Genomic DNA, 27772 nt, shown 5'->3' with positions numbered 1-27772 from the left:
AATATTTTGTTCATCTTGCAGCTGAATGACATATTTTGATTTTATCAGGAGAATTTAAGAGAAAATTTCCTTTAAAACAGTTCAGAGCTTTTAAACATCTCCTATTTATTAGTGCCATCTATACAATTAAGAAGAGCCATTAGTCAAAGGAAAACTAAATGCATATTCTTAAATATCCTCTTAAATGAAAACTTTAAATCTATATAAAACATTAAGTGAACCAAGAYGCACTGAGGCATGCCACACTCTTCAGCTTGCCCCACTCTATCCTGAGTCCAAGGCAGAGGTGGGAGCTGAAACAGACAATTCTGAACTAAAGCCTATGCACTGCAAAGGAATCATGACACTCTGTTTCCAAAAAAAAAGGGGGGTTATTCTTCATTTAAACAGAATGACAAACGAACAGTACTCACAGCAGAAATCATAGCTCATACTTCAGACACACTGCACGGAAATTTTACTATCATTTCCTCCCAAAACACACACCTTTTCTAGGCTACACAAATGGGTCTTTCTTCCAGTAACTTTTTTTTCATTGCTGTATGTTAGGAYGGTTAAAACTGGGTTATGCTGTTTCCCCTTACAAATAACAATCATAAAAATTTCTATGATGAGGYACACAGTATGGGAAGCTTCATACAAAAAGAAGACCAATAATCACCTCATTTCCCTTTGACAATACATAGTCGTAACCAAATCCTTCACCAGCCCTGCCTCAGTGATGCTTCTGTGATAAACAGCRTGCGCTTTTACATGAGCTCAACAAAAATGGTTATACAAAAAAAAAATCTTTGTATTWCTGAATTTACCCTAGCACCAGGTTTTCATTCCAGTATTATGTGAGTTTCAATTGGCATGCAAAGGACTATGACAGAATCATCCACACGACAGGCCATTTTACATGTAACAGCAACTGTGAACATCAAGCAGCTAATGTACCAGTTTTGAGAATAAAGCTTCCTTACTGACAACTAGTCACTCACGCTAATTGAAGTCCTACACTTGGTTACTGTAAATGACAAACATCTCAGGATCTTACGAGAGAAAGCTTTCCTTTGATATATCTGCAAGCTTGTCATGCTTTTTTGACTTACTGTAAAATAGGCATGGGGCAGGAGGCTTTTGAGACTCCAAAAACATAAAAAAAATAATGGAACTCATTACTGAAAACAGTTTTGACTTGTTTGAGGTCTGCTTTTGCTAGTGAATGGAACAAATGATGTTACTGGGTAGAAAGCTGCCAAGTTTCATTAGAGTACTTCTGTGAAAGTGTATGATCTCAGAGGCTATACATGTTAATTTACAGTAGAGTTTAGATTAAAGTGATGAATGTGTATCTAGTGTACATTTAAATGCAATTTTAAAAGAAAACCAAGCTGGGGCCTTCCTGTTCAACATGCCACTGCAGATTCTCTAGCGTAAAAACAGAACACCTCAAGCATTATTACAGTCTCTATTGGCAGGACGACACTGTATTTAATTAAATGTCCACTGTAAGTGTAAAGTTCATTTCCTAACACTGGGTTCAGCTATCAGAATATAAATAGTTTGAACAGTGTTTCATATCTGCTTGATGGGCAAAAGCTGTCAGAAGGTCCTGTCAAACATGAAGCAGGGTAAAAGATAAGATGAATTTCCCAGGAAATTCAGTTGTGTCCTTTTTTCCTTTAGCGCAAGATGCCAGTTACCATTTTGCTGTTTTCCTTCACAGTGAATAGTGCTAACAAGGCAAGCCTAGCACTCTCCCATCCTGAAACCATTTTAGTATTTTTCTTTTCTTTTTATTCACAAGATTAGACACTGATCYAGGTGCAAGATGAGAACGTATTTCATCCCCTCTTTTACAAAATGCACTCAGAAGACAGCTAAACTTACAAAATTAGGAACTGCAGTATTGCTCAAATTCTGTCCTTATTTTCAGTGAGTATAAGAACTGATCTTAGGCTTCCTCGTCATGTCTGATGTATTTCCTTTGAATGGAATATGCAGTGTCAGGCCAATAGGGCCTGTCTGAGGCTCTGTATGTTACCCTTGAAGAGTAAAATACTATACCCAAAGAGTCTCCAAGTCAAAAATCTTACCTGTTCATACCTTACTGTCAATACAGAGCAGTGCACAGAACTTCCCAGGAGATAAGGCTTTGGGTGTGAATACCAAGCATCCCACAACCTCAGCCAGAAATTCACAGGAGCAGTCTTTGTGCTGCACTGACACCTTTGGTTTCTTACAGCTGGTCTGGGCAGCAAGTTGTGTGCTACTCAAATGGCACTGCTTTAGCAACCAGCACACCTCATGGCAAGTAGCTGCAKGCATTTTGAGAAAATTTCACTTTTTTCTTTTTTTGTTAATCAGGTCTCATTAAACTGAAATTCAACATTGTGCTTGTAGAAACAGGACCTACCAGCTTCTGCTGATAGCTATGCTGATACAAGCASAGCTTTGCTTTAGTGTGTGACATAGGAAACGGGAACAAATTCTTTTCATTACATGACTGCAGTTCTGCTGATTTCAACTCTTGTATCTGTGATTTACACAAATATAGCAGAAAGAGAACCAGACCCAGAGACGCAGACAAACATCAGTCTAAAAGAGCTGTAATTTTGTTTCACGGAAAGTGGAGTCTGGAATTCTCTGCCKATCTCCATAAGCTAAGTAATATCCTTGTGCATTTAGGTGAGTGCAGTATATAGAAAGCACATATGCATTTTTAAATATCCAGGGAGATTTCAGAGGATAAGAGAATGGGTCGGAGCTAAGTAGTAAGGCATCAGAACGACACTTGCTTTTACTATATAAACCCTCAAGTTAAAAACAAAAGCCAGTAAAATATGAAGTTCTGTTTACTGGGTCCCTAGACTTGCCATGTTATACAGCTATTCATCAACATACGGCATGCTTTTCGCATGACATGCGTGTCTTGTTCAATCAATGGAAAGCTGCAAAAAATCTCCTAAATATCCTATTCTAAACAACACTTTGTGGCTACAACCAGAGTCTGATTTTGATWTATTGAATAATTTGACCAGAGAACACCTTAAGTCACAACAACATTAAGCGCAATAACTTTTCATTCCTTTGCTGAACACCATATGAAATTTACCAAAATAAAAATTGACAGCACAAAGTTATCCTGAATCCATTCCAGATGGATTAAGTTAACTGTATGTATTAAATGGAGATTTTAGCTTGGGTTTGACATCACATTTCACTGACTCCCAAAAACAAATCAAAAATAACCCAGGATGTGTTACCAATTCCATTTTAAATCTAAATATTTCTGATACTAATTAGGGAGCAAAGGGAAAGACATTTTGACTTTAACAGCCCTGCCACTCTGATTAAAAAATATCAGCTTTACATCTGCAAGAAATTTATAAAGTGGACTCTTTACAAATTGTTATGGAGCAATTTGTGCACAGTTAGTTCTTTGTTTAATCAAGAAATCTGCCCAAACCCTGATTGTGTGCTTATTTCCCTAAGGCTGGGAGTGAAGGTTATTTCATTATGCCTTTTGGGAGCAGCAATCTATCTAATACGTTCCTGAATTATTCCAGACTGAGCTGAAGCTGAACATGAGAACAAAGCCCTGCTTCCACAGCAAAAAGACTAGCCTAACTCCCAGCTGGGAAGATTTAGGCAGAGATTTATAAGTACAAACACTGAAGAAATTTGCAAGTAATTGCATGTATTTACTCTCTGTTGTGGTATGCAGTAAACTAGTATTTATTAAAACATATCAGCAAAGTACTGCTCATTACACCCATCTCAGATTCTTCTTACAGGGTTGCAATGAAGGTTTATTCTGTTTTTCCCTTTATTCTGTCAGAGCAAGAGGGCTAACAAAAGACAGCAAGAAAATCTGGATCACTGCTTGATGCTTGATGTTTATGGAGGCTGTAATATACACAAACTCTAACACTGTAATTAAGTATAATACTGTAATCGCTGCCAATGAGCAGACAGGAAATACAGTACTCCTACCTGCTCTAATTATCAAGAATAAAAATCTCCTGGAGYGCCTGCATTTTCACTAACCATAACCTTTGGAAAGTAACCATGAGATACTCAACCCTAGCATGACCTACTTTTTGTCTTTCTTGCTACATACATAAATACCCATTTATTTCATTAGTGCCTACACACTCCAGAGGCAAAAGTTTTGCAACAACATTCAGTTTATGTACCGCTGCAGTTTTAAATGCACTTTGTTCAATGTGTGGGAATATGGCACTAAAGTTAATGGTGTTACTTGTAACAGGAGAACCTTCATTTAATTACAACACAGGTGGGTTTTTTGGAAGGGAGGCATCTTCTTTCAGGGAACTTGCTTCTTCAACAGTTTTACCAAAGCTCAAATTTGAGCTAAACTTAAATCACCTTGGAAGACATTTGTTCCCAAAAGATTTCCTAATGAAGAGAACCCCTGGAAAAGGCAGCAATATCTGATTTTGGAGAATGCCAGAAAGATTTATTCCACCAGATGCTGGTCCAGACTGTCTATTCCAAATACGATTTGGTTCAAAAGTTTGTTTACTGTTGCTAAGTGACAGGAACATACCTAATACATCACTTCCAAAACTTTAGCAGTTTAAAAGCAAAGAAATGAGTGGCTATTGACATCATAAATCCAATTCTGCCCATGTAATGAATATAAACATTATCCTCGTCACATATAAAGGAAGATACCTTCTCCATAGACTGAAACAYTAACATTGAGACCTCAACTGATGAGATTTTATGATTGTGTTATATCATATGTTATCAAACTGTCTTAAGAGGACATACTATCCACTTCATAAGTTTATTTTAAAAGAAATATTTTTGTTCAGCACTTAAGATGTTCAAAAAAGACTTTCCACCAATGCCGTATAGAGAGTTCAAAAGGAAATATTTGTAATACAGACTTCTGGTAAAAATTTAATGTATAATTATTGACTTGTACTTGGGAGTTTTAAATAATACATCATTAATAAGTACTTAGCATAACACACTAGGTATATTACTCTTTCAGGAAAAGATTTTTGTGTAGTTTTTAGTATTTTGACATTACAGCTGAGAGAAGAGAGCCTGGGATTTTCAAATCAATACTTAAAATTTACCTTGTCTTCTTTTATACTAAAATGAAAATTTCAACGAGTAATTMCTTGGAGTTTGAATTAATGCAGTTTAAAGTTAGTAAGAATAATGTGCTTATTTACTCTGTGAGAAGTATAAGATTTATGACAGCCTTAACTATTAATTTTCATGTTTATAAATGCTTGGATTGTGAAACCATGAGACAGGTAACTTCACTGCTTTCACTTAGCAACCGTAACTGGCTGTTAAAATGAGTGTTTTTCTTTTGGGAATTTCCCACGAGGTCCTTGCATTCCCCAACAGCCCTTCCACACAAGTTTCTTCTGACTTTTGTGGGATACCCAAAGTTTTGGCCTTCTCAGGGACAACAATTAAGCAGATGCTTAACTTCAGGTACCTATTTATAACAATCTGCAATTTGTGRAATATAATGACATGAGTAAATGCTGTCCCAATGGCAACAAGTTTACAAGAGGATTTTTTTAAAAACATTTTTCAATAAATGGGAATGGGTCATCGTGTTAAAATACAGGCATGAGTAGAGTTAGCCAGGCTGATAATTGCTCCTCTGAGACCTGCCACATTCACTGCACACCTGACAACACCTGCACTTTCATTATGTAGCAAAATTAACCACAGCCTATTTTCACCTTGAATATTGGCAAAATACAAACAAAGAWGATATTCTAAATCAGGACTAGAAATTGGGGCCAAGATTTTCAGAAATCAGAACACAAAGTCATGCTCAGAGAGTGGAGTCTTCAAAAATATTCACCTTACTCGGAATTCAAAACCTGATTAAGTTAGAAAAGGCACTCTTCRTTTTCAAATTATCAAGCATTCAACAGCTTCCAAAAGAACTGCCCAGTTCTCAGCACTTATAAAAATCCAGTCATTTATTTAGGTAGCTGCATCAAATTGTAGTTTGACTCCTCATGATTCCTAAAGCAATGCTTACAGCTTAAACACTAAGTAACAATCAAGTCAACAACCGAATCTCAACTCTTAATCTGCGTCATGTGAAAAAAAATGTGGCCAATAAAAATGCTTTGAAAGAGTCTCTATAAAATGAAGAGTTAAAAAAAAGATACCCAAATTGAAAACTAGGCTGGGAACAGAGATTTGAATCCACTTTCRTGAAAGTCTTTCTAGTTAACTGGTSAGGCATGGGTTCAGCACATTAGACAAAGATTTTTATTTGTGGCTCTGCCACAAAGTTCCTTGGAGACCTCCAATGATTCTCAACCTCTGTGCTTGTCATTGCTACAAACRGGAAACGGGTGTATGCCTCTTTAAGAGAAAAATAGCACTGGATACAGAATATATCGCATGGAGCCTCTTTAATCAACTCCTGGAGTTTTGTTTCATTTTTTTTGAAAAACAGTGTGGGTCAATGATGAAAATATTCTCCATCAATAGCTGCTCTATATTGCCTTTATTTATGAAGACTCATGTCTAACAAGTCCTTTAATATCTTACTGTGATTGTTTCTGAAAAATGCTTTCTTGAGCAAATGACTATATTTACTTTCTTTTTCCCCAAATTACACCATGTAAAAGCAAGGTGTACAGCAAGAAGCCTTAAAACAGACAGTAGACCAATACATCAAAAAGGAATCATTTTTAATCTAATTATTTTGAAAGCACGTTGCCCACRTTCTTATTTTTAGAACACTATGAGATTTAATCCTGAAAGTATTTACAAGGCTTCAGCCGTTTGCAGTGGGAGGGAGAAGAGGGTTCATCACTAACAAGTCTAAAAGCAGTCTGTATGTTTTACAGGAGGAGACCCTCAGCTTCTCCAGATAAGCTACATCAGCCTGTGTAGCCGAGGCCACAACCATGACCCCAGTTTCATCACGGAAAACCTCTGCTAGCCACCTTACATCAAAGATCTGTGTATCTGTTCAAGCTCAGATACAAACTATAGAACTGTGGTCCTTGCTATGTCTTTAGGTGTATGTTTATACCACCCTTCCCAATCTGGTAAACTTTGCAACATGTCTAAGCTCTCAACAGAATCTAATAGGTCTGAGTGAATAGAAGTAACCTACATTTTGAAGCTTTTCTTCTAYTAAGGCAACCAGCAACCATGAATGTAAGTAAAAGAAGTAAACCTCATGTGGCTGCAACTTTGAAAGACAAGAGGCCAGGAAGACAGTATGGAGAGAGGTTAAGAAAAGGGATGGCCCTGTGGAAATTCAAGCATGGATAAAACCAAACCTGAAAGGAAAGAGAGTGTAGATAAGATCTCATAGAAAATAAGAAGAAAAGTTTGGAAGATCTTGATGGAAAGAGAAGACCAAAGAAAGAGGAGTTGTCTTTCTATGAGAAGACTCTAAAAAGTTCTGAAGTTGTCTTTTTTTTTCCTAATCAAACTCTTGGTTAATATAATTTGGAGCTATACCAAGTGTTTAACACAGAGTTAGCAAATAGATTTCACTGTAGYAATTTAACTGGGATGAATTCTTATAGTTTTCACACATCTCATTATATTTAATAGACATACTGAGTATAAATTCCTTGCAGGATTGGCATCAACAATTCTATGGCCAGTTTTAAAAGAAATCATATCYGTAACAACAACATTGCACAGCTGTATGGCATATATGCATTTAAATACATTGTAATTCCACACACATACATATAAAACTTATTTTCTTTTGTTTGCCTTTTCAGAGTGCKAAGTATTTTCTAAAATCAAACAAAGATAATCTGTGTGTAAATATCAGATTTACTTCCAACAACTCTCAGGCAGTTTCACACTGGTTAATCCAAGATCTGTTCTGATTACATTTTCATTCCTTCCTAACAAAAAATAATAAGCTATTACTGCACATACAAAATACAGAATTTATTGCCACTGAAAACTTTTAGACTAATCAGAAGTGCTCACATATATATGTGTGTGTGTGTGTGTATACATATATACATATATATAAACACACACACATGCTACAGCAGATACTACCAAACAGAAATACACACACATGCATATATGGTATGTGTATTTGGTAGTACCTACTGCAGCAGATTTATACCAGGATTTACAAGACCCTGTTTTTAGCTGATTATAACTTTCTGGAAACTTCAATTTTGGGAGTGACATTTTCCACGCTTGTTCTCCTTTTGAACAAAATCTATTACCATATTTTTGGTTTATATAACAGTGAAAAAATACAAGTTTTCATTTTGATATATTGTTTTGCTCTCACAATGAAAGAATGGCTGAACTTTATAGTTTGAACTTCCAGGATGGCTGATCCTCACTGATTACTACGTACTTTTGTTATTTGGAAAATACTGTTAGTAATATTTGTACATATACCATGGTAACATTTACTAATAGTGCAAGAGCTGGCCATTTTACTTCCTTTTCTCCAAGAGAAAGTGTTTTCTGTGGCCTGGGAAAAGACTGGCTAAGAAATTAGCTCTATGGCCCAGAAGGCAGCTCTTCTGCCTCTTGCCTCGCCACAGACTACACAGACAGATTTTTGCACAGGAGTACCATAATCCTGCCAAGCTGTCTGAAAAGCAGTGTCTGCCCCTGCCCCATCCAGCCYACCTTCATATAGAATGGGTCACAATTTCACTCTGCGTAGCTGAGCACATTTTTCCACATGCAATATACCTAACAACCTGTGTGCTGTATTATAAGTCCCTGTTAAACTGCAGTGTTGACTTTAGATTTTAAGAGAGACTCCATAATGGCACCTTAAAGTAAAATTACACAATAGTTATTAAATTCAATTAAACACTTACCCCTGGCAATCCACATGCATTTGTCAACACATGGAAGAAAAAAAGCACTCTCACATTCCCTGTATTTTATCAAGTTAGAGTTACACCAGCAACTTCCAAAATATTACTGTAAAAGTCTAAACTGCTGACAACTAGCTCTGATGTGAAATTAAAGAAAGGAACATAAATTTAACATCATGCTATTCAAACTATTTGTATCTTAGAGACAGTAAATATAGATTATTCTATTTAAATAYATATTCAATATATGCATTAAGGCTATGAATACAGCACTTGAGTGCATGTGTATATATAAATCAGACAGGTGTGTCTCTGTGTATAAAGTTAGGCTGCCAAGAATTTCCCTGTGTTTCTTCAGAAGACAGGTCTTCTTGAAGGGATCTACAGCACCTCACATCATGACATATTTTATTATCTTTATTTTAATCTTTTTTTTCCTTTACTCAGTTTCTGTTTCTCCCATCCTCCCACCATTTCAGAATTAGCTAGCAGGGAAACAGTTTGTATGGGCAGATTTTAATGACCTCCAAAAATACAGTAAAAATTAAATACATGCATTACTCTTAAATTATGTGCAGTTTGGAAATGTAAGAGCGTATGAACGTCACAGCCATATGTATAATAATAATGGCACCATGGAATTTTATATTGCCAGAATTACCTATAGGTTTTCTATAATACTTTTATATATAAAGAAAACCAGTATGCTATACATGCATTACGTGCACATTTCAACATACCACATAACTTCCAAATAGAACATTTAAAAAACAACCTAGAATGCTTGTGAAACTTTAAGTAAAATCACCACATAACTATTTACCACATACTTCCTAGGCAACAACAACGCACACCTCTTTATTTTACCTCAAAAGCATTCAACTGGTAGCTATTGCTGAGATTTCAGAGTAGAAATCTTTTTCTTTTTTTTTAATAAAACACAAAACCACATCTCATAATAATTTGACCTGAGACCAGCAAGATATTTAATAGGGGTTCAGAAGGCCTAAACTTAAGGATTTTTGCTGTGAGACAAATAGCTCAAGCTATTCATTGCCCTCAGAGCAGTAAGTTTAGTTCTACTTCTCTATCAAGGCCACTGATATTATTTTCACTTACCCAACATCAATGTTCATCTTATTTTTATCCCAATCACCATCTTAAAGTTGTAACATCAGAATGACTCTGCAATATTTTGTTTCGTTAGGCAAACAAACAATACTGAAGAGAAAATGAAGTTCAGAATGTTATTTTGAAATCAAGTCTGCATGCCTTTTTTCCATCTTCAAGATGTAGATACATAATAAAGAGTCACAAAGAAGCTGAACCAACAGCAAAACATATCATGGTGCTTGAAATACATGCTTCCTATTGGATCAAAAACTACAGGACAGGATTCCACATTTGTTATTGCTGCATTCTGCCTGCTGCTATTTCACTGGAAGCAGGGTTTGTCCCTTAAAGAAAATGGTACATGTTTTTCATAAACAAACCCTTATAAGTGCAGATGAGTCTATCTTCATAAATTAAGACATTCCTGTATCCTGAGCTCTTCTCCCAGAGCAGAACAGCATTAATGTAAAATCCATAACTGTGGGCACACAAATAAAACAGCAACGGGATGATTCTGAAACCTAACATCATCACTTCCCTCCTTTAGAGAGGGAAAAGGGGAGGGGGGGGGGGCAAAGAAGAAGAGAAAAAGAAAAACTGCCAAGCCCAGCAGGCTAAGTAGAGTAACCGGAAGCTGACAATTTACTATTAACGGTTCAATGTCTGCAAAGGACTGTTCAAGCTGTGCTCAACAAAAACTCAGTAATAGCCAAAGAGAGAAGCAAAAAAGGCAAGATGTTTGGTTTTAGCTTTCTGTCAAATACTGTTAAATATGAGCCACTTAAAAAAATAGAATGAAAGAATGCAATTACGCTTTGTACAGGTGGTACCAGGGTCCCTGGCTGGGCGTTCAGACAAAACCATTCCCATGTAAACCTTAAAGAGGATTAATCCTCAAGGACCACTGTAATGAGACCTTAAAAGGCTGAACAACAGCAGCCTATCACTGAGGGAAGCAGTAGCCTGCTCCCAGAAGTCTTCTCTAGCAGAGTTACATCAAAGCAAACTGGGACCAGATAGCAGGATTCGGCAAGAATCTCTTATCTCAGCGCTGGCGGATGCTTCTCCTCTGATTGTCTTGAACTGCCACCTGTCCCAGGCATCTTTGAAGGCAACGCTAAGCCTGTGATGGATCTGACCTCCTTGAGCTGAGATTCTTTTATGTCTTTCTTCATTTTCTGCTCTGTTACATTCTTTCCCTGCAACGCACACTACATGAAACAAAGGGAGTTCTCACTCCTTGACTTACTGTCCCCAGCTATTTGAAAGCAAAAAAACAATGTGAAGGATTATACTCCACCCGCAATATGGAACTGTCCTCAGGAGACAAGCCTCTTATTTTTGAGAGTTATAACTAGATGGCTTTTACACGAAGGGACTTTACAATGGGGTTCAGCATTGCTGGGAGCCAAGATATGAAAGCTGCATATCAGAGATAGCTTAAAAAACAAAAAGCTTCATAATACAGAACTATATGAAAAAACACATTACAAAAATAAGCAGGAAAATAACCAGGAATCAACAAGCCTAAGAGAAAACATTCAATTATTGTAGTGTATGCATGCATCCTGCATGGAAGGCAAACATCCTGTGATACCACTGTCCAGCATTCTGTAACAACACTGAGTTATCCTAGATGGAAAGGAAAAAAAGAGTTTCCACTGACGTAGCAGCCCTGCTACCTGAGGTATTTGCATACACAGGCATAAAGTAGAGACCTAGCTTAGCATATGCGCACACAYGCACACAGATATATGGCTTTACCATTAAAGTCATGTATCAGGGTTTCAGTTTGCAGTGATATGCTGGTAAACATGCTCCTCCTGCTTGGTAGTATGTACTTCCAATAGGCATCAACCAGAGTTACAGGGCCTGGAAGATGGGTGCAGGGGGTTGTTAACAGATTTTATTCTGATGGCTACACACCGTAATATACAAATCACCAGGGTACGTAAAAAGCCAGAGAGAGGAGGAATTCTGCTACAGTTCCCACCCCTGCTCTGTCATTCTTACACTCAGTTCAGTACTACATCAGTTTTTAAGTCCTTCTCAACTACGTGCATGGTACTGTCAGAGGGAGAGGAAGGAAGGTATCAGTTGGGCTGAACGGGACATTGCCCTCAGCACTACTCAGTTCTCTGCACTGACAAAACGAAAGGGTGTCACTAGTCRAAGTCAGTACGGGCTCATGGAAGTATTATAAAGAGAGATGGAAGCTAGAAAGAAAAAGTACTTTTTGTACTTACAGCTTCCTGGAAAATCACACCTGGAAGAATTTACAATCATGTAAACAGAGAAATTCTGCAGCATGCTGAGCTGGATATCGTATTTCTCATTATTACGGACAGATAAGCAAAGACTGCAGCAAACAACAAGCACAGGACATGAATGTTAATTAAGAAAGGCATTACATGGAAAACACTGAGTGGACCCACAACATTTTCTAAAACCAAGACTTATTGCTTAGGTTCCCAAATTAGCTTGGTCTAGAGGCACACTGCAATGCACTTTTAGAAGGGACGTAGAGTTGAAGAAAATCTTCCTGTCGCTGTGACAATTCCCACAACAAGGAATTGTGCTTCGGGACCACAAAACAATGGGAGGCAGCCTCCCTAAGAAAATACAATAGTCACTTTTCTCCTCAACAGCTAGCGTTTCATGTGACGGTTTCACGGTTTCTTGTGACTACGTCTTTGGGGCCTTATGGAATCATTCTTCCTTGCAGAACTGTGCCAGCAGCCTGAGTAGCCTTGAAAAGCCGTATCCATAGCTACATCATCTCTCAAAGGCAGCCGTGAGGCCACCTCCTCAAGGTAAGACATGGTAATTTTCCATTTTGCCAGCTTTCAAGTATGGCCTCAGCAGCAACTAGACTTCACCYCTCTGAGCCAGCAGGACCCTGCTTTCCCAGCCAAGCCCTGTGCGTTAGCACAATGCTGGCAACACACGAACAGGTTGTCTCGGAGCAAATCCCAGGGACAGAGGCTGGCCAAGATGCAGACACAGAGTGTACTCACCCTCCCTGCACAGGCYACTCTGAAAGCATCACATGCACAACTACGTCTCTAGGAGGTACCACTACGGCAGCACATGTCCTCAACCTGCCTCTCTGGTTTAAAATCCATAAGGATAAAGGTACACTACTAAACGTAGGATTTGTGTTACAATCTGTGAGGCAGATGGAAAACAGCTATCTTTGTTTGAAGAGATGTGCAGTTTCTCCACATGAACCGAGAAACACTTTCACAGGCCAACACTTTGGGTTTGGTCCAATCTTAGTAATTTTTTCCCTGGGCACAGACAAAGGCAGATCAGGCCTTTGGTCTTTTTTCACAAAGGACTTCTTTATTTGCATATTAACTTGTTGAGATTATATGCACTTAAATTGGAAAACACAGAAGAAAATTAGATCTGTACAAGTGAAAACAACCATAGACTATGGTCACTGTCAGTGTCAGGTAAAGTAGAGGCATACATGACCAGGCCATACATCAGACATTTCCCAAGTCAAACAGCCTGAATACCTGGCAGCTCAGCGATTAGCCTGTAAGACATGACTGCTACTCCTTTTTTCTATTCTAGCAAAAAGAAAAAAAAATCCACTCCTATCACTGCAGCAACAGACCTTTTCAATGTCTGGCACCACCTTTACTGTTAAAAGTGCTGTAGCTCATTATTATTGATGCTAACCCAAATATCAGCTGGTATGAAACACAGCAACAATGCCAATAGCTTTCTGTCACTATACCATGCTGCTGTGTCACAGCAAAGTGAGCAACGCATGTTTATACATAACACATSCCTTGATCCAACAAACCTCATTCATGTAAATAGTCTGATTTCTTTTCAACAATGACTTCTCTTCTTAAGTCAAGGCCAAAGCTGCAGGCTTTCAAGAGTGGTATCTGTAGTCAAGTCAGTAAAAAAAACATATAAATCAAATGAACCACCTTTTTATACTATTGAGTGTGACATGCTGGAATGAAATTTATTTCACCACTTTCTACCTCCTCAGTTGTTTGTTTCAACACCTGGTATGGTGTTACACTCAGCTGTTACCGTAATCAGACATTTATTCCAAAGTATGTCATATGCCAGTACTTTTGGCTTGTTATCRTAAGCTACTTCAACAGGGGACTGTAGATACAGGAAGAACAATGTTCAGCTCTTCATTTGTGAAATGGTAACATGGATCCTTGGGAATTATGATTTTAAATTACAACCAGTATGTGGCGCAGGTAAGATGAAAGACTAGAATATAAGGCAACTGGGGATTACTGCAGAGTTCACTGAAGCCAGCAGCTGTTGATTCACTGGATTCACTGGGTTCTGGATCAGCTCCATTTGGTTGTTTTGAAAAAGAGATGGCTCAGGACAGCACAGAAATGTGGACGGAAGAACAGAATGAAAAACGGGGGACCCTCTCCTTTACCTTATTTAGTGTGAAACAGGAGACTTGAGTAATTGAGACTATAATGCAGCTCTGTTAACTGGGGAGTATCTGTGCTGAACTCCAAATCCTCAGTAAGATAAATTCTGAACAACAATATAAAACATCTTTTTATTATTTTTTAAAGTGATATTTTTAAAGTGRAGTAAGAAGATGGTGTACAAACCTGAGCATACCCAAATATCCCCGTGCATGAACTACCTTTTCTCTTGCTGCGGACACCACSACCACAACACATGCTGATAATCACAAGGCATTACAGCAGCTATACTCTGAAATACAGCCACAAATACATCAGTGCTTTATACAGTATTGGTTTCCTACACAGGTGATTGCTGTACTAAATTGTAAAATAACTGTAAATTTTGCGATCAAAAATGAAAAAAGGTAGCCAGTGCAACTGTAGTTAAAAGCAGGAATGTTCCTCAAGTATCTCCAAATTAAGATGTGATCYACTGAACAAACTCAGGAGTCCCACTCCTAAGTAATTTGAGCACTGTTTTAATAMGGAGTTAAAAGTTAGTGTGTAAAACATCCAACAGCCAAGTCAAGAGGAAGCTAATTGGGTTGCTAGGTGTGAATAAAAGGAAGCAGAGGATATGACTAAGAGGCTCTCCTCCTAAGTACTGAACTCAATCAATAGGAATAAAGCTGAATCCACTAGCAATCATGAAAATGGTTCAAAAACCAAAGCATTTAAACTGTTTTAATAGTAAGGGTCTGTTCAATCTTAGACTCCAACAGGAGATCGTACCTGGTGCTGAGAGAATTCCATAGGACAACTTTTAAACTATAYTGTTCCAACAGGAACCACACCACCTTTCAGAAACTCCCAAGCTGAGTTTATGCCCTGGGGAGAGTAGCTGCATGGTGCCCCCACGCTCCTGGCACCCCCASTGGCCAGCTGGAGGGATCCTCTGAAATTCAACACGCTCCTTCCATGTCACCACATTTCCGCTTGCCCCATGAGTGCAGCAGCAAGGAAGGTAGTAGTGCACATCCAGATCTCACCTTGACAGGAACCAAGGAGATAACAAAATTAACAGTAGGGAACCACAAAAGAAGACAGATGCGTTCTACAGGGCACCTCCACAATGTAATTACTGCCACAGATTTCTTCACAAGAGCTGGAAGATGGCAGCAGAGATGGCAAAAAAAAAAGGGGGGGGGGGGAAGGAACTGAACATCAAAGTATATTTTCTGCCTTTGACTATTGTGATTTAAATGCTCAATTACAACACCGGTGAGCAGTCTTTTAGCCACAGTCATAAGGGTTGGGATTCAGCTGTCTAAATAGAGACACATTTTAGATCCTTAAGTTATCTGACACATTCATACATTCTACAGATATGACACGGGATGTACTGGACTTAGCTCCTTTCCAGAGTGGCAGACACAAACCACTAGGATCCTCCCAGACATTAAAAGGGCACTTGAAACCTCTGCCTAGCCAATTAAATTCTCTTTTACTGACCAGACATAGGAAGACCAATACAACAGAACCATCTCCTTGGTGATGTAAAGCACTGCACAGCAACTAAGCTCATACTCAGCTCAAGAAAATCTGTTGCAGTACTTCATGAAAATTGTGATCACTCAACCAGCCAGGATTCTAATCACGAACCATCACCTCACTACACTGGGTGCTACACAAATGCAAAATAAAGAGGCAGTAAAGAGTGGAGGTGCTCATGCTTTGCCACAAAGACTTGAGTTGTTGCAGCTRCAAAGCTCCTCACAGATACGGTAACGTATCTGGCACTTCAGAGGTAACCAAAAGCCCCATGGGACTATTTCCTGGATAATCCTTTTGAAAGCTCCAAACAGCCACACCAAGTAGGCAGCTTTTCAAATCCCGTGTCTTTCGCCAGAAAATGCTTGCAAGACAAAACGTGACTGAGACAGACAACAACCTCAGGTATTAYGTGAGGTTTCACATTTTGCAATAAATGATGTTTTATTTGCCACTAGTTCTGTACATACCTGTCATACTTGGCTAATCCCTTGCACTAWGCATCTTCAACAACAGCAAAGTGAAGATGACTATGATAACTAGTAGYGAAGACAAAATTAATGATCTCGCCTGTTGCCATGACTGTAATGAATGAGCGCAATGGTGACATGTTAGGCCTTGGTTTCTTTTGCCACTGGTTCTGTACATACCTGTCATACTTGGCTAACCCCTTGCACTATGCATCTTCAAMAACAGCACAGCGAAGATGACTACGATAACTAGTAGCGAARACAAAATTAATGATCTCGYCTGTTGCTATGACTGTAATGAATGAGCACAATGGTGACAWGTTAGGCCTTGGTTTTGTTTCCAAAGAACACAGCAATGGGAAGTACCATAGCTCCAGCATGCTAACAAATCTCTATGAGGTAAGAAGAAATTTTAACAAAAGAAATWTTTCAACTCAGAATTTCAGGGAACCTAAATGTTTTTTTCCAACTTTCAGCTGCTGATGCTGCAGCAGTTACCACATAGAGCCCCAAGATGATTCTGAAATAGCTATAGGTGTTGCGACAAGACTCTTAAAGACAGAAATGCCAATATATCGGGGAGATGGCAACTTTTAAGAAGCCTTCGCTCCTCATTTAGTGATAGCTGATCTGCCTTGAGGCTGAAGAGATGGATTAGATTATTTCTTGGCTTTTTTTTAGTGTTCTTGACTATGAATCTATGGCTCTGAGCAATGCATTCTGTCTCCTTCTATGAAGAAGTTATACAGCAAATACATACTGTAATACATCTAAAAACACTATGACGAAACAAATAAAATCTGTGAAAGAGATCAGTATTCTTGCATTTGTTCTCTGACTTACCTCCCCCATCCCCATGTTGCTACTTATATGAACTTAAAAGGAGATTAAAAGAACCTGTTTGCTTTCCAGAAGGCTCCATACCCAGTAGTTCCCAGTAGATAAATTCTCTTAAGTGCCACAGAGGGACAAAAATTCTTTTGAAAATTTGATTCTCAGGACATTTTAAAAAGTTTGAAGTCCAACAGAATTATAGGGCCATTAGAGATCTCAAAAATGTCCTGCTGTATTCTCCTGCACAAATAGGRTCTATCCTCTCCATATCATTGCCCAGTTTCCAGCTGAAATTAACTCTATTGTAACGACAAAAAAAAMCGAAGATCAGGATTCAAAGACCTACACTTAAAATCAAAACAAAGGAAAAAAAATCACCAAGAAGAAAGATCACCTTTCCTCTTCTCAACTACACTACATTACAAGGCCTCTCAGGCATTAACAGTTCTACAGTTTGTCTCATGCTGAGGAGAAAGAAAATCAAGTAGAAGAAAGGACGTCTTTATGTGCCATTTCTAGCTGTAAATCTGTCGGTGCAACTGTTACTTCCAAATGAGAAGTCCAAGCAGGGGCAGCAATTCTAGTGCTCTAAAGAGATCCTGCTTATTCCACAGGACATCAGAGAAATGGGTAAGAATACCTGTAGTGGGTAAAACATCCCAAATACCACCACGGATGTTTGGGGGGCATCTTAGAGAATTGTTTTCCATTTATAAGCAGCTGTTAAATTAAAGAAGCTTGCTGTTCCTTCAAAAATTTCAAACCGAAGTTGCCTCTAACTCTMAGCTTGACTTTGAGAGTAGTAATCTTTTTCTGTTGGAGGCCATTGAAGGAGACTTTATTTTTTTTTCATAAAAAACTTTTGTAAACATAGAATTTAAGGAGTAGCACCTAGATTTTTATAGGTATTTAAGAGATCAAACTCACTTTGAAATTGAAGAGACCCCAAACAGCTTTAAAGACTCTGCCCCTAAATCTCTACAGGATTCCTCACTGGCACTCTGCTACTGCCCTCCAACTGCGCAGGGGTAAAACCCTCYGTAAGGAGGCATCCCTGCCTCACCCCCATCCTGTGACACTGGGAATCYAAGGCAGCTAGAGGTTGGCAAACCAAAGTGTCTACTTTGGGACTGTCTGCAAGGGCCCCTGTTATCCCTCTTGGCAGCCCCATGCTGTGCCAACAATGTGCCAGGGAAAGGACAAAGGAGGCCACTGGCTGCCACCGGGGAGCTCCTCCGTAAGCTCGTCTGCTGGCACTGCCCTGGACTGCTCTTATTGTCCAACACACCGCATAAGGCTGACCATCACCGTTCAAGCAACATCGCCAAGAAAAGACATTGCTTTTTCACTATTGTATTTTAAGGCAGAGCCTCCAGTTATCAGTTTGCATTTGCAGAAGCAGAATCTAATTTTCTCTTTTTATTTCTTTTCTCTTCTATGGAGAGGTGAAGGAAAGGGAATTCTTGTCAATAGAAATTAAAACCTAGTAAATGAACAAGTGCAGCTAGTGAACTACCACTGCTTTTTCCTTGCTGTGTGCTTTTGTTTGCCTTGTAAATTGATTTTGAGATGACRCTGTAACACTGGGAAAGCTAATTGGGGCACTTACAAGGGGCGCAATCCTTAGAAAGCACAAGTCCACACACAGTCAGTGGGAACTGAGCGCAATGAATGCCTCGGAGGGTTAATTCTATGAAATGTGCAATAAGCAGTTCCCCCTTCCCCAAACAGTCACCGAAGCTCCAACCCCACGCAAAACAGATCTGTTTTGGAAAAAAAAAAAAGAAGAAGAAGAAAGAAAAAAGCAGGGTGAATTCCTGCTCTCAGTTACACTCAGTGCAACCTCTTTGAGCTGTAGCAGAAGGAATTCTGCCTGGGTCATTCCTGTATATAGGAATTCTCAGATCAGAGCCAACCGTGCTGTCACTGCTTCTTACTTAAGATAACTCTTCGGGCTTTACTAATTAGGAGCTAACAATTCTTTCAGATGAGCTGCGAAACTCAAGGAAAAATACCAGCAGTATGTTTTAAATCAAAGTGTTTACATCAGGAATGATTCATTTTTTCCATGAGGAATGACTTGTGAGACAGGCAGACTTAGCACTGCCATAAATCTGCATGGGAATTAAAATTGGGGAGAGAGTAACAAAAGAAAGTTCCTATCCCCACCTCTCTGCCTCAGCTCCATGTCTAGAGATAGAACCTATGTTAACAAGGGGCTCAAACTACCTCTGTAATCAGTGCTTCAGAAACTGTGTTTCTTAAATCCTTTTCAGAAACATCACAAAAATCTGTGGTTAAACTCAAAAACTCTKCTCTTCTCAATAAAGAAAAGTTGTACTCCATGAAGGGAAACTCTAGCAATTTTGTCAACTGCCCCAAAGATTTCTAAAAAGAAAAGAAAAGAAAAAAAAAGAACTTTGTGACCAGTACTTAAGAAGTCTGTAACAACAGCAAAAAGACAAAAGAAAAAAWTTTCTGTTTTAAGCCTGGAAGTATTTCTGTTTTTTCTTGTGCAGGACAGAGAATCTGAGGCCGAGCATGAGGCCATTCTCTCATTCTCAATCATTAAATAGTCTTCGGCAGTAGAGAAGGGCTGTCAGCTCCAGAGCGTGTTTCATCCCAGCTGCTTGGTCCGCTTGAAACACAACCATAGTCCCCACCCACTCTCCACAGGAGAGCGAACTCCCCCTCAATGAGGTATTTATTCCACATATATGGTAACTATTATTTCCAACATCAATCTTTTTAATTAGGAAAAAAATTATAACAACAAAAAAACCCTGCAACGCATACACAGGCACACGTATATTCGCATGTAGAAATGCAAAGCATTCAAGTTGTTTCTAATAACTGCAGCTCCTGGAGCGGACACGCGTTCCACACACAATTGACTTAAATGCTCTTTTTCTTTTCTTGCCATAAAAATATACAGATGTCCTTCTTCAAAAAAATTATTTTTCCTTTTCCTGTGTTACAGGAAGCCTGCCCACATTTTTAAATACAAAGTGGGTATATATAGAAGCACAAATTAGGCATCTTGAAGTCTATATTTTACAACCGCAGGGAAACTAAGGAATTACTGTGAGTGTTTACATACCCAACTATGCTGAATTAAAACAGTATTTCTATCCATATGCCTAAGCAAAACTGGCAAGAAAGTAAGGAAAAACTGACAGTCCGGCTAGTTCTTCACCTGTTGCTCTGCTGGGACTGGGATACGATTACATTATTCAGCCTTCCTCCTATGGACTACTRTGAGTGTCAACCTGCATACAGTCATCACTTTGATGAAAGCATGTCGTACATATATAAATGATAAAACTCCTAWGAAAATTTTAGTCTGCCTGTTTGATTTCCTATAAATTTAACTAGATATTTCTCTCTTTAGTTGTCCTTCTGTATCACATCTATTACAGGTAAATAAAAGCACAGTGGCTTTTTATATATTAATAACTTAAGGGATTTTATAAACCAACAAGTAGAACTGTACAATTCACTATAGCAGCAATGAAGTAGGTCTGTGCGCGTGATGTCTTCTGGCTTAGACTTCTGCTTTAAGATCTTGTTGCTCGTTTAAAATGAACTGATCTCTTGCTTCCCTGTTGCTCTACGCAGGACACCGTATGCTTTTCTCTCGACTTCCGGCATCAATGCTTTTCCAATAGCCCACACAGCCTAGCTAGCTAGTGCTATTGATCARAATGTACACATAGTAGCTACATTAAACATTCGCAACTCTACTCAAAAGAGAAATTCAGTAGAAGAAAACAAAACAGAAGATCAGTCTGACTGGATGGSCCTTATTCTTCAGTCTGTATCTTTAGTGGTACCAACAGCCCTTTGATCCAGATTTAGAGGGTGAGTTAGCAGCTGGTCTGGTGTTCAAAATGGCAGTCGTCACCCCTAAATTCAGCACATGGTTTTGTGTTTGTTTGTTTGTTTGCTTTTTGGTTTGGTTTCTTCGCATTTCCCCTCTCCCCAGCTGTACTGCCTACCCACAGAAGCTATCTGCTTGCCCAATAGGATTTTTTTTTCCATCAGATTTTGGGTTTGCATTAATACACAAAACTGTAAGCTGCAAATGATACCATCAACCCGCAAGCTAGTATTTTTGTGGGTCAGTGCTTGTGATAAGTARTTTTCTCTGTACATTCACCTGCAGACAAGTCTGTCACTAATATAGTGCATATTACTCTCAGTAAAAAGATGAATAACTTCCTTAAAGGGTTCAAACAGGATTGTGTGCAGAAAGAGAATTTGAGAATTTGCAGAAACAGAAACTGAGTGAGAGAAGGAGGGTGTACAGAAATCAATTATGTATGTTGGAAGAGACCTGAAAAGCTTCACTGCCAACTTTTCCCCTACAAACCAATCTAAACTATAAAGACAACAAGTGTTCATTTTCTTATACTGCCTTCATCTTTATTAACAATCAGGTTCTTTTTTTTAAAAGAGGTGGTTGGTGAGAGTTAAGGTTGTGTGAGACATACTTTGATCTGCACCCTGATGAGTGAACATTCCCCTTTGCTGCTAGCCCAACTAATGAAGGGATAAAATTAGCTTTTATCCCTGGCACTTTCTTTAGCAAAAAAACATGCACTAATCAGCTGTCCTCACTAATCAGTCGTCTGGCTAATGACCTTTTGCCTTAAAACACTAAAATTTCTGAATGATGTGGAAAAAAAAACGAACACAGACTGGCCCCTCTTTGTGGGTCTTAAGCCTATCATCTGGAACTGGGGACTGGAAGGTTAAATGGCAAATCTGTATCCTGACTAGGTGATAAATCTATAATCAAAAAGCACAAGCCTTGACACCTCAAGATGTACTTCATTACTGCAAAACTAAATGATTTTTTTTCTTTTTCTTTTTTTTTTGAACTAGAAGCAGATGAAAAAAAAGTTGCTTAACTCCCTCATATTTTGCCTTTGGAGAAATCGATTCCACATCTGTGCTCAAGTGTTAGTTAATTTCTTTTTTATTAATGCCTGAGCAGGAATTCAGAAGTTGAAACCATTTGCTTTTCCCCCCACCCCCTACAACTCCAGGGAACTGTAGCTGGGGAAGAAAATGACAAACAACCCCATCACCTCACACACAAGTGAATCCCCGAAAGAAAGGCCATAGCAATAAACCTTCCAATCCTTCCACAGATGCTCATTGTACAAGGTATAGTCCTCCTTCCTCCTAATACTATACTTTGACATTGTTTTAAAAGAGGGATTTTTAGGCCCGTTTTATTTTCCTTCTCTGCTTTCTATAATGAGGCTTTTTTCTTCATGCATGGAGATGGAATAAATATAACACTGGATGGTTCAGGAGGATTAGCAACAGATGATATACTCTGTGGAAGCTTTGCAGAGGCCTGTGATATTTCAAGCTGCAATGCAACTGCTCCCTACATTTTTCCTTCAAAGACAGAAAAAATCATATTTAACCCACACACAGGCAAAGTGACTTTTGCYAGGGACAATGCAAAGTGACTAACAAAATTACATTAAATGTGACAGCCTCAATAACCTTCCAACTTCCACAAATGAATGCACAATAAATACTCACGGTAATGAGGATCCATGTAACCATTTCTGGGGTCCATAGTAAACAATGTCCCACGATAAGGTACAGAAGGTTCAGGAAGGTGCGATATAGATCCATGGATCTCCTTCTTTATTAATGAGGCCCTTTCCTCGCTAGATGTTGAAGGCTCTTCACTGATCTTACTGAGGCCTTGCCCACCTTGTGGCTGCATGGTGACTGCGTTCCTTCTCTCTCTGTGATAGGTCTGTCCAGGACTTTCATCCTCTAGAAAAAAAATAAGAAAGAAAAAGAGAGAGAGGGAGGTAAAGAGAGAGGGAGAGGGAGAGGGGGAGCGGGAGAGAGAGAGAGAGAGACTTTTAGCCCTTTTACAGCAAATACAATAAAGAAGTTGCTCCCCCGCCTCCTTTTCACCATTTTCAAAGCCGCAGTGTAAGTTTGTGACAGTAGGTGCATGTGTGGTTATGAGACATGTTCTCAGATACACGTTGAAAAAACCAGACCATTCAGATCAAGTGGCAGTTGAGCGGTAGATCATCACCACCCATTCACTGATGCATTTACCAGTGGGGCTATTAATCGTACAAGAATGGACACAGACTTGCTGTTTTCTTGCCTCCGGGACAAGCAGACTGGAAGTTTTGGCTGCCTGACTGGGAGGAAAAAACAATTTGTCACTAACAGCAGAAGATGAACCCTGCTAGCTGAGGCTAAATCAAGCCTAGCCACCCACTGCTGCTGTTCTGTGCTGCTCCAGTCCTTAGAAGATTTGCTTTTGTGAGAGGCTGGAGCCTTAAAGAAAGGTCCTTAGTGATTAAAAGTAAGGTTGGCAACAGTAAAATGTGTAAAATTGTTCACGATACAGCACCAGTAGCACAAGGCATGAGCAAGCGAGGCCACCTGCTCTAACAGTGTGACCACATGGACATGTAAGGAGAGCAGTGGAGTGCATACACCCACCCTTCCCTTTTTCTCTCACACTCACACATAGACCCCCAAAATTCTGAACGATCCAGAGGGCTGGGGAAGGAAAAAATGATTAAAGTCAAATGGCTTAGGCTTATTTTATCTCTTGTGACCACTTCTGTGTGCAAAAAGCTGCAATAGTTCTTTAGGCCTCCTGCCATYCTGCCCATACACAGGGCCAGTTGGTCCGTGGCTGTTCAGCTGCTCATCCTCAAGTCACACTCTCAAATTTCTATTACTGCTATGAAAGGGTCTATGGGATTTCTGATGATTGCGCCACTGACATCCCTTGCACTCTCCCGCAACAGGAGATTTCACAAACCTTCTACTCCTGCACGCATTTTAACGCCTGTGGACCATATGCATCCTTTGAAAAAACAGACGAGTGGTTCTGTTCTTCAAAAGTCAGATGCATATTCTCAGGTACATTTCACATGGGCCATGTGGCTGAAGAGTTTTGTTAGCTATACAAATATCTCCTGTAAATGCCCTCCTAAAGTTATATTACCGCTTTTATAAAATATAGAGAGACTTTTTGCTAAGTAATTCTATAATTCCTGGCTGGAATTCTAGCCAATATCTACATTCCAAATAGAGCCCTGAATTCCTGTTTTAATAAACCATATTGCAAATGCAGACATACACAAATATGTCAAGAATTAATAAATATGCTTAATTTCAAAAGTTGTTCAGCAGTTCTAAAAGTACATGAAGAGTTTCAGAAGAAAAAACATTGGACGTAAAACCGGTAACTAGGAGGTAAATGAAAATACACTTAGAAAATAAAAAATGCTAAGGTACACTTATTCTACAATCCATATGCCAATAAGAATGGTTTAGAACAGTGCTAAGATTTGACTTCAGTTGTCAGAGGCCAGAATATTCAAGGTCAGGGCTAAATTTTTACTTTTAACTTGCCCTGGTGTGCTCATTCAAACAGCAAAAGCATCAGCAAGCAATGAGACTACTTGAACGAAGTTTGACACTAGCATAACTTAACCTATTTGCCTTCATTTAAGTTAGATTAGAAACAGGCTTCATACATTTAGATACCTGGGGTTGAATTCTGCCGTTTTCTGCATAAAGTGGTTACAAGAGAGCTTTTAATGTATTGCTGTCTCTGCGCTTCCCTCCCCCTCTTCTCCAAAGCAGCAACAACAACCATACCCATCAGTGTAGGCTACTGAGCACTTAATTATTTTTGTATTTCCAAGTATAACTGCAACTAGGGTCTGCCAACTTATTGGCACCTTCTAGGGACAGCTTCTTTTTACAGTCAGCAGTAATTCTAAACGCTGGGCACTTCCAAGATTGGGTCTGGGGAGGAAGAGTTAACAGAAACAGACAACAACATCATACAACTTAAACCCGTTGCCCTTTTCTACTTTTTATTAATATGCACAGGCACTAGTCCCTGCTCTGGATTAGCACAGTTTAAGGTTTCAATTTTTTACACTGAAGCTGTTTTTAGTTAGAGAATTGCAAAGGGGAGTCTAAAACTTTAAAACTTATATTGGGTTTTTAGAAAATTGCCTGTATAATCAAAAAAAAAATTAAACAGCCAAAGTAATATTTTCCATCACGTTTCTCTTTGGCTGGAGTCTATTACGCTAAATTTCAACCCAGAGTGAACTTTCACTGATGAGATGTAAACTCTTGTAAAAATAGGGGATTACACTCCGTTTGAAATCCTGACAGACCCTTAAGCAGAGCAAGCTAACCTGTGTTACCACGCTATGGAAAGAAGCAAGCTGAAGTGATTTGTGGGGCTGTATAATCAATCTGAGGAGCAGACAGGATTTCAGTTCTTTTACTCTTCCATATAAAGATAATATTTGTTAAAACTGCCATCCTGGAATACAACAAGAAGCTAATGCCTGTCTGCAGGCTTCCGTTTTATTCTTTCCTTCTCAAAACATGTGTGTGTCATGAATCAAGGTACCAGTGACTGGTATGGAGTGAGTTGATTCCTTCAACTGCAAAATGAAATTCAAAACCTACTTTCAGTAACTTTGAAACTTAAGGAAAATAAGGGTTTTTTTAATCGTCTTTCCTCTCCTTTTTTTTTTTTTTTTTTTTTGGGGGGGGGGGGAGTCCTCAGGAAACAAAAAGGAAAGAAAACAAAAGCAAAGCAGTAACTTCCCTCAGCATCGACCATTTCTGTCTCCCCATTATGAAAATAAAGCCACATACTGTTAAAAGTCATTCAAACAYTTTTGTACACTGTTTGCTGTACAGAAATTCAGCCAGAAATATTTTTTCCCAGTAAATATGATAGCATTTTTGCAATAATAAGGAATTTCAAAGGACAAACATTTTGTTAAGTGTTTACTTCATGCTCTGTACCACAGAGCTGCTTTTGATAGGGGGCAGATGAAAAACTTGACAGTACACGCACTCCGGAATACAAATAGCTGAGTGCTTTGAAAGAACTCTCTATACACTGAAAGGGAAACTTTTCTTGCAATAATTCTGCCTAGTCTTACAATGGCAGTAAAACCACTTCAGTGAGCCAAAAGGCGAAAGCTGTCTAATCTTGTTCTGTTTCAGCTGAATTGTTCAATAAAGTTTAAGAGTAAGTGCAGACAAGCTGCGCCAGGCCAAATTATTGACAGAAACATACTGTCCACCATGGCAACAAGTGGGACTCTATAGCAAAAATGTAAGCAAACAACCCACTTCTCYGGCAGCATCTGCCAAAGGATTCTTACAGCCAAATACACGACAACCGTTACTGTTCTTCYTACGTTTTAGAAGTAGCCCGCTCTAGGGGCCAAAGAAACATCCGATTTACCAAAAGTTGCTGAAATGAGTAACAATGTCCAAGGGTCGGATTCTCCCCTCAATTCCACCTGCTTTTCACTGGTAAAACTCCACAGACTTCAGCACAGTTTATCCTGTCTTTTGCAGGTATAAGAGATGGAGGGGGGGAGAGGAATCAGGATCTGCAACAAGCTTCTCTTTATTCATGTGTGCCTCGCTCTGACTAAACAAGTTGGTAGCCAGAGACACGTGTTACAAGCACCCAGTCTGGAAGGATCAAATTAATCCGAGATTCTCCTATCCACTGCAAAATACTTGATTTAGTGATATTCTTTAAGCATTTTTTATCAAACATGTTTAGCACCAAGGAACACCTCACTTAATCAACAAGCATTTTCAAAAAAGCTCACACTGAACAGTATGATTGAACAAATGCACATTTAATTATCTGGCTAATTTACCCAGTAAATTAAAAATGAGGTCAAAGCAAAATCAAATACAAAAATCCATTAAACTTTCTTTCTCTGAACTTTTCTTGCTCATTTTCTTCAGACCTCAAGCCACAAAGTAGGAGCTTTTCATTTTAAAGTCAGCGATCAAAAAAATTAAAGTTGAAATCTATTGCTCTGCCACACTAAAAATCGCTCCCAATGCCATTTAGAGATACCCCTGTCTAAACGAGAAGACACCGGTCTAGTTAAATCTGTTTATGCATTAAGTTTTATAATCATATTTCCACATGCAACTTGCAGCTAGTATTAACTGTCTCACAAGCTATCCGACGACACACTTCAACGGCATAAGAGAAGAGACTACATACTTACAACTCAGTCCAAAAGACCCTGGCTTACACTCTGTCCAAGCTCTTCTCTTGACCAAAATTCTCTAGCTACCGGTGCGTGGACATTCCTCTCTCTCTTTTTCTCTCTCTTTCCCTCCCTCCCTGTCTCCCTCCCTCTCTCTCAGAGGCAGTGCTTCTCCCATTAGAGGAATTAAAAGTGGTTGGTGCCATGCTAAATTTAACAAGCTCATTAGTATTCTTCCTGTGTGCTTCCTAGTGAACTCTCCCTATTCAAGCAGCTCTCTCTAGCTGAGGGGTCAGGCGGCTAATCATTAAATCAAACTAATGTCACCCTATCACAATCGGCCTAAGAGAAGGAGGGTTTATTATTTCAGTTTATGCTAAATAAACGGTTTCACAAATGGTCTCCAAGCAAGGTCAACAGCAGCTTCAATTACAAGACAAACTTAACAAGAGTTGCTATAAACCAAGTGCTCCATATTGACC

General features: G+C 39.0%; 1 protein-coding gene across 5 annotated transcripts in view; it reads right to left on the bottom strand.

Annotated features, from left to right (window-relative positions):
• The window catches only part of GLI3 (GLI family zinc finger 3), a 213438-nt gene that overhangs the window by 122788 nt on the left and 62878 nt on the right, over nucleotides 1-27772 (bottom strand). For 4 of the 5 annotated variants that reach the window (XM_085320224.1, XM_085320223.1, XM_085320225.1 and 1 more), the window contains exon 3: nucleotides 22780-23022. In XM_085320224.1, coding sequence (XP_085176350.1) covers nucleotides 22780-23022 — 243 coding nt within the window. Of the gene's footprint in view, nucleotides 1-22779; nucleotides 23023-27308; nucleotides 27389-27772 lie in introns of those variants that run through there. The other variant, XM_085320227.1, reaches the window with a different exon arrangement.

The sequence above is a fragment of the Rhea americana genome, unplaced genomic scaffold (genome assembly GCF_003343005.1).
Source record: "Rhea americana isolate MKP2758 unplaced genomic scaffold, rheAme1 scaffold_62, whole genome shotgun sequence".
Taxonomy (NCBI): domain Eukaryota; kingdom Metazoa; phylum Chordata; class Aves; order Rheiformes; family Rheidae; genus Rhea; species Rhea americana.
Note: the sequence above shows the minus strand (reverse complement) of the source record. Positions and strands in the feature narration are given on the sequence as shown.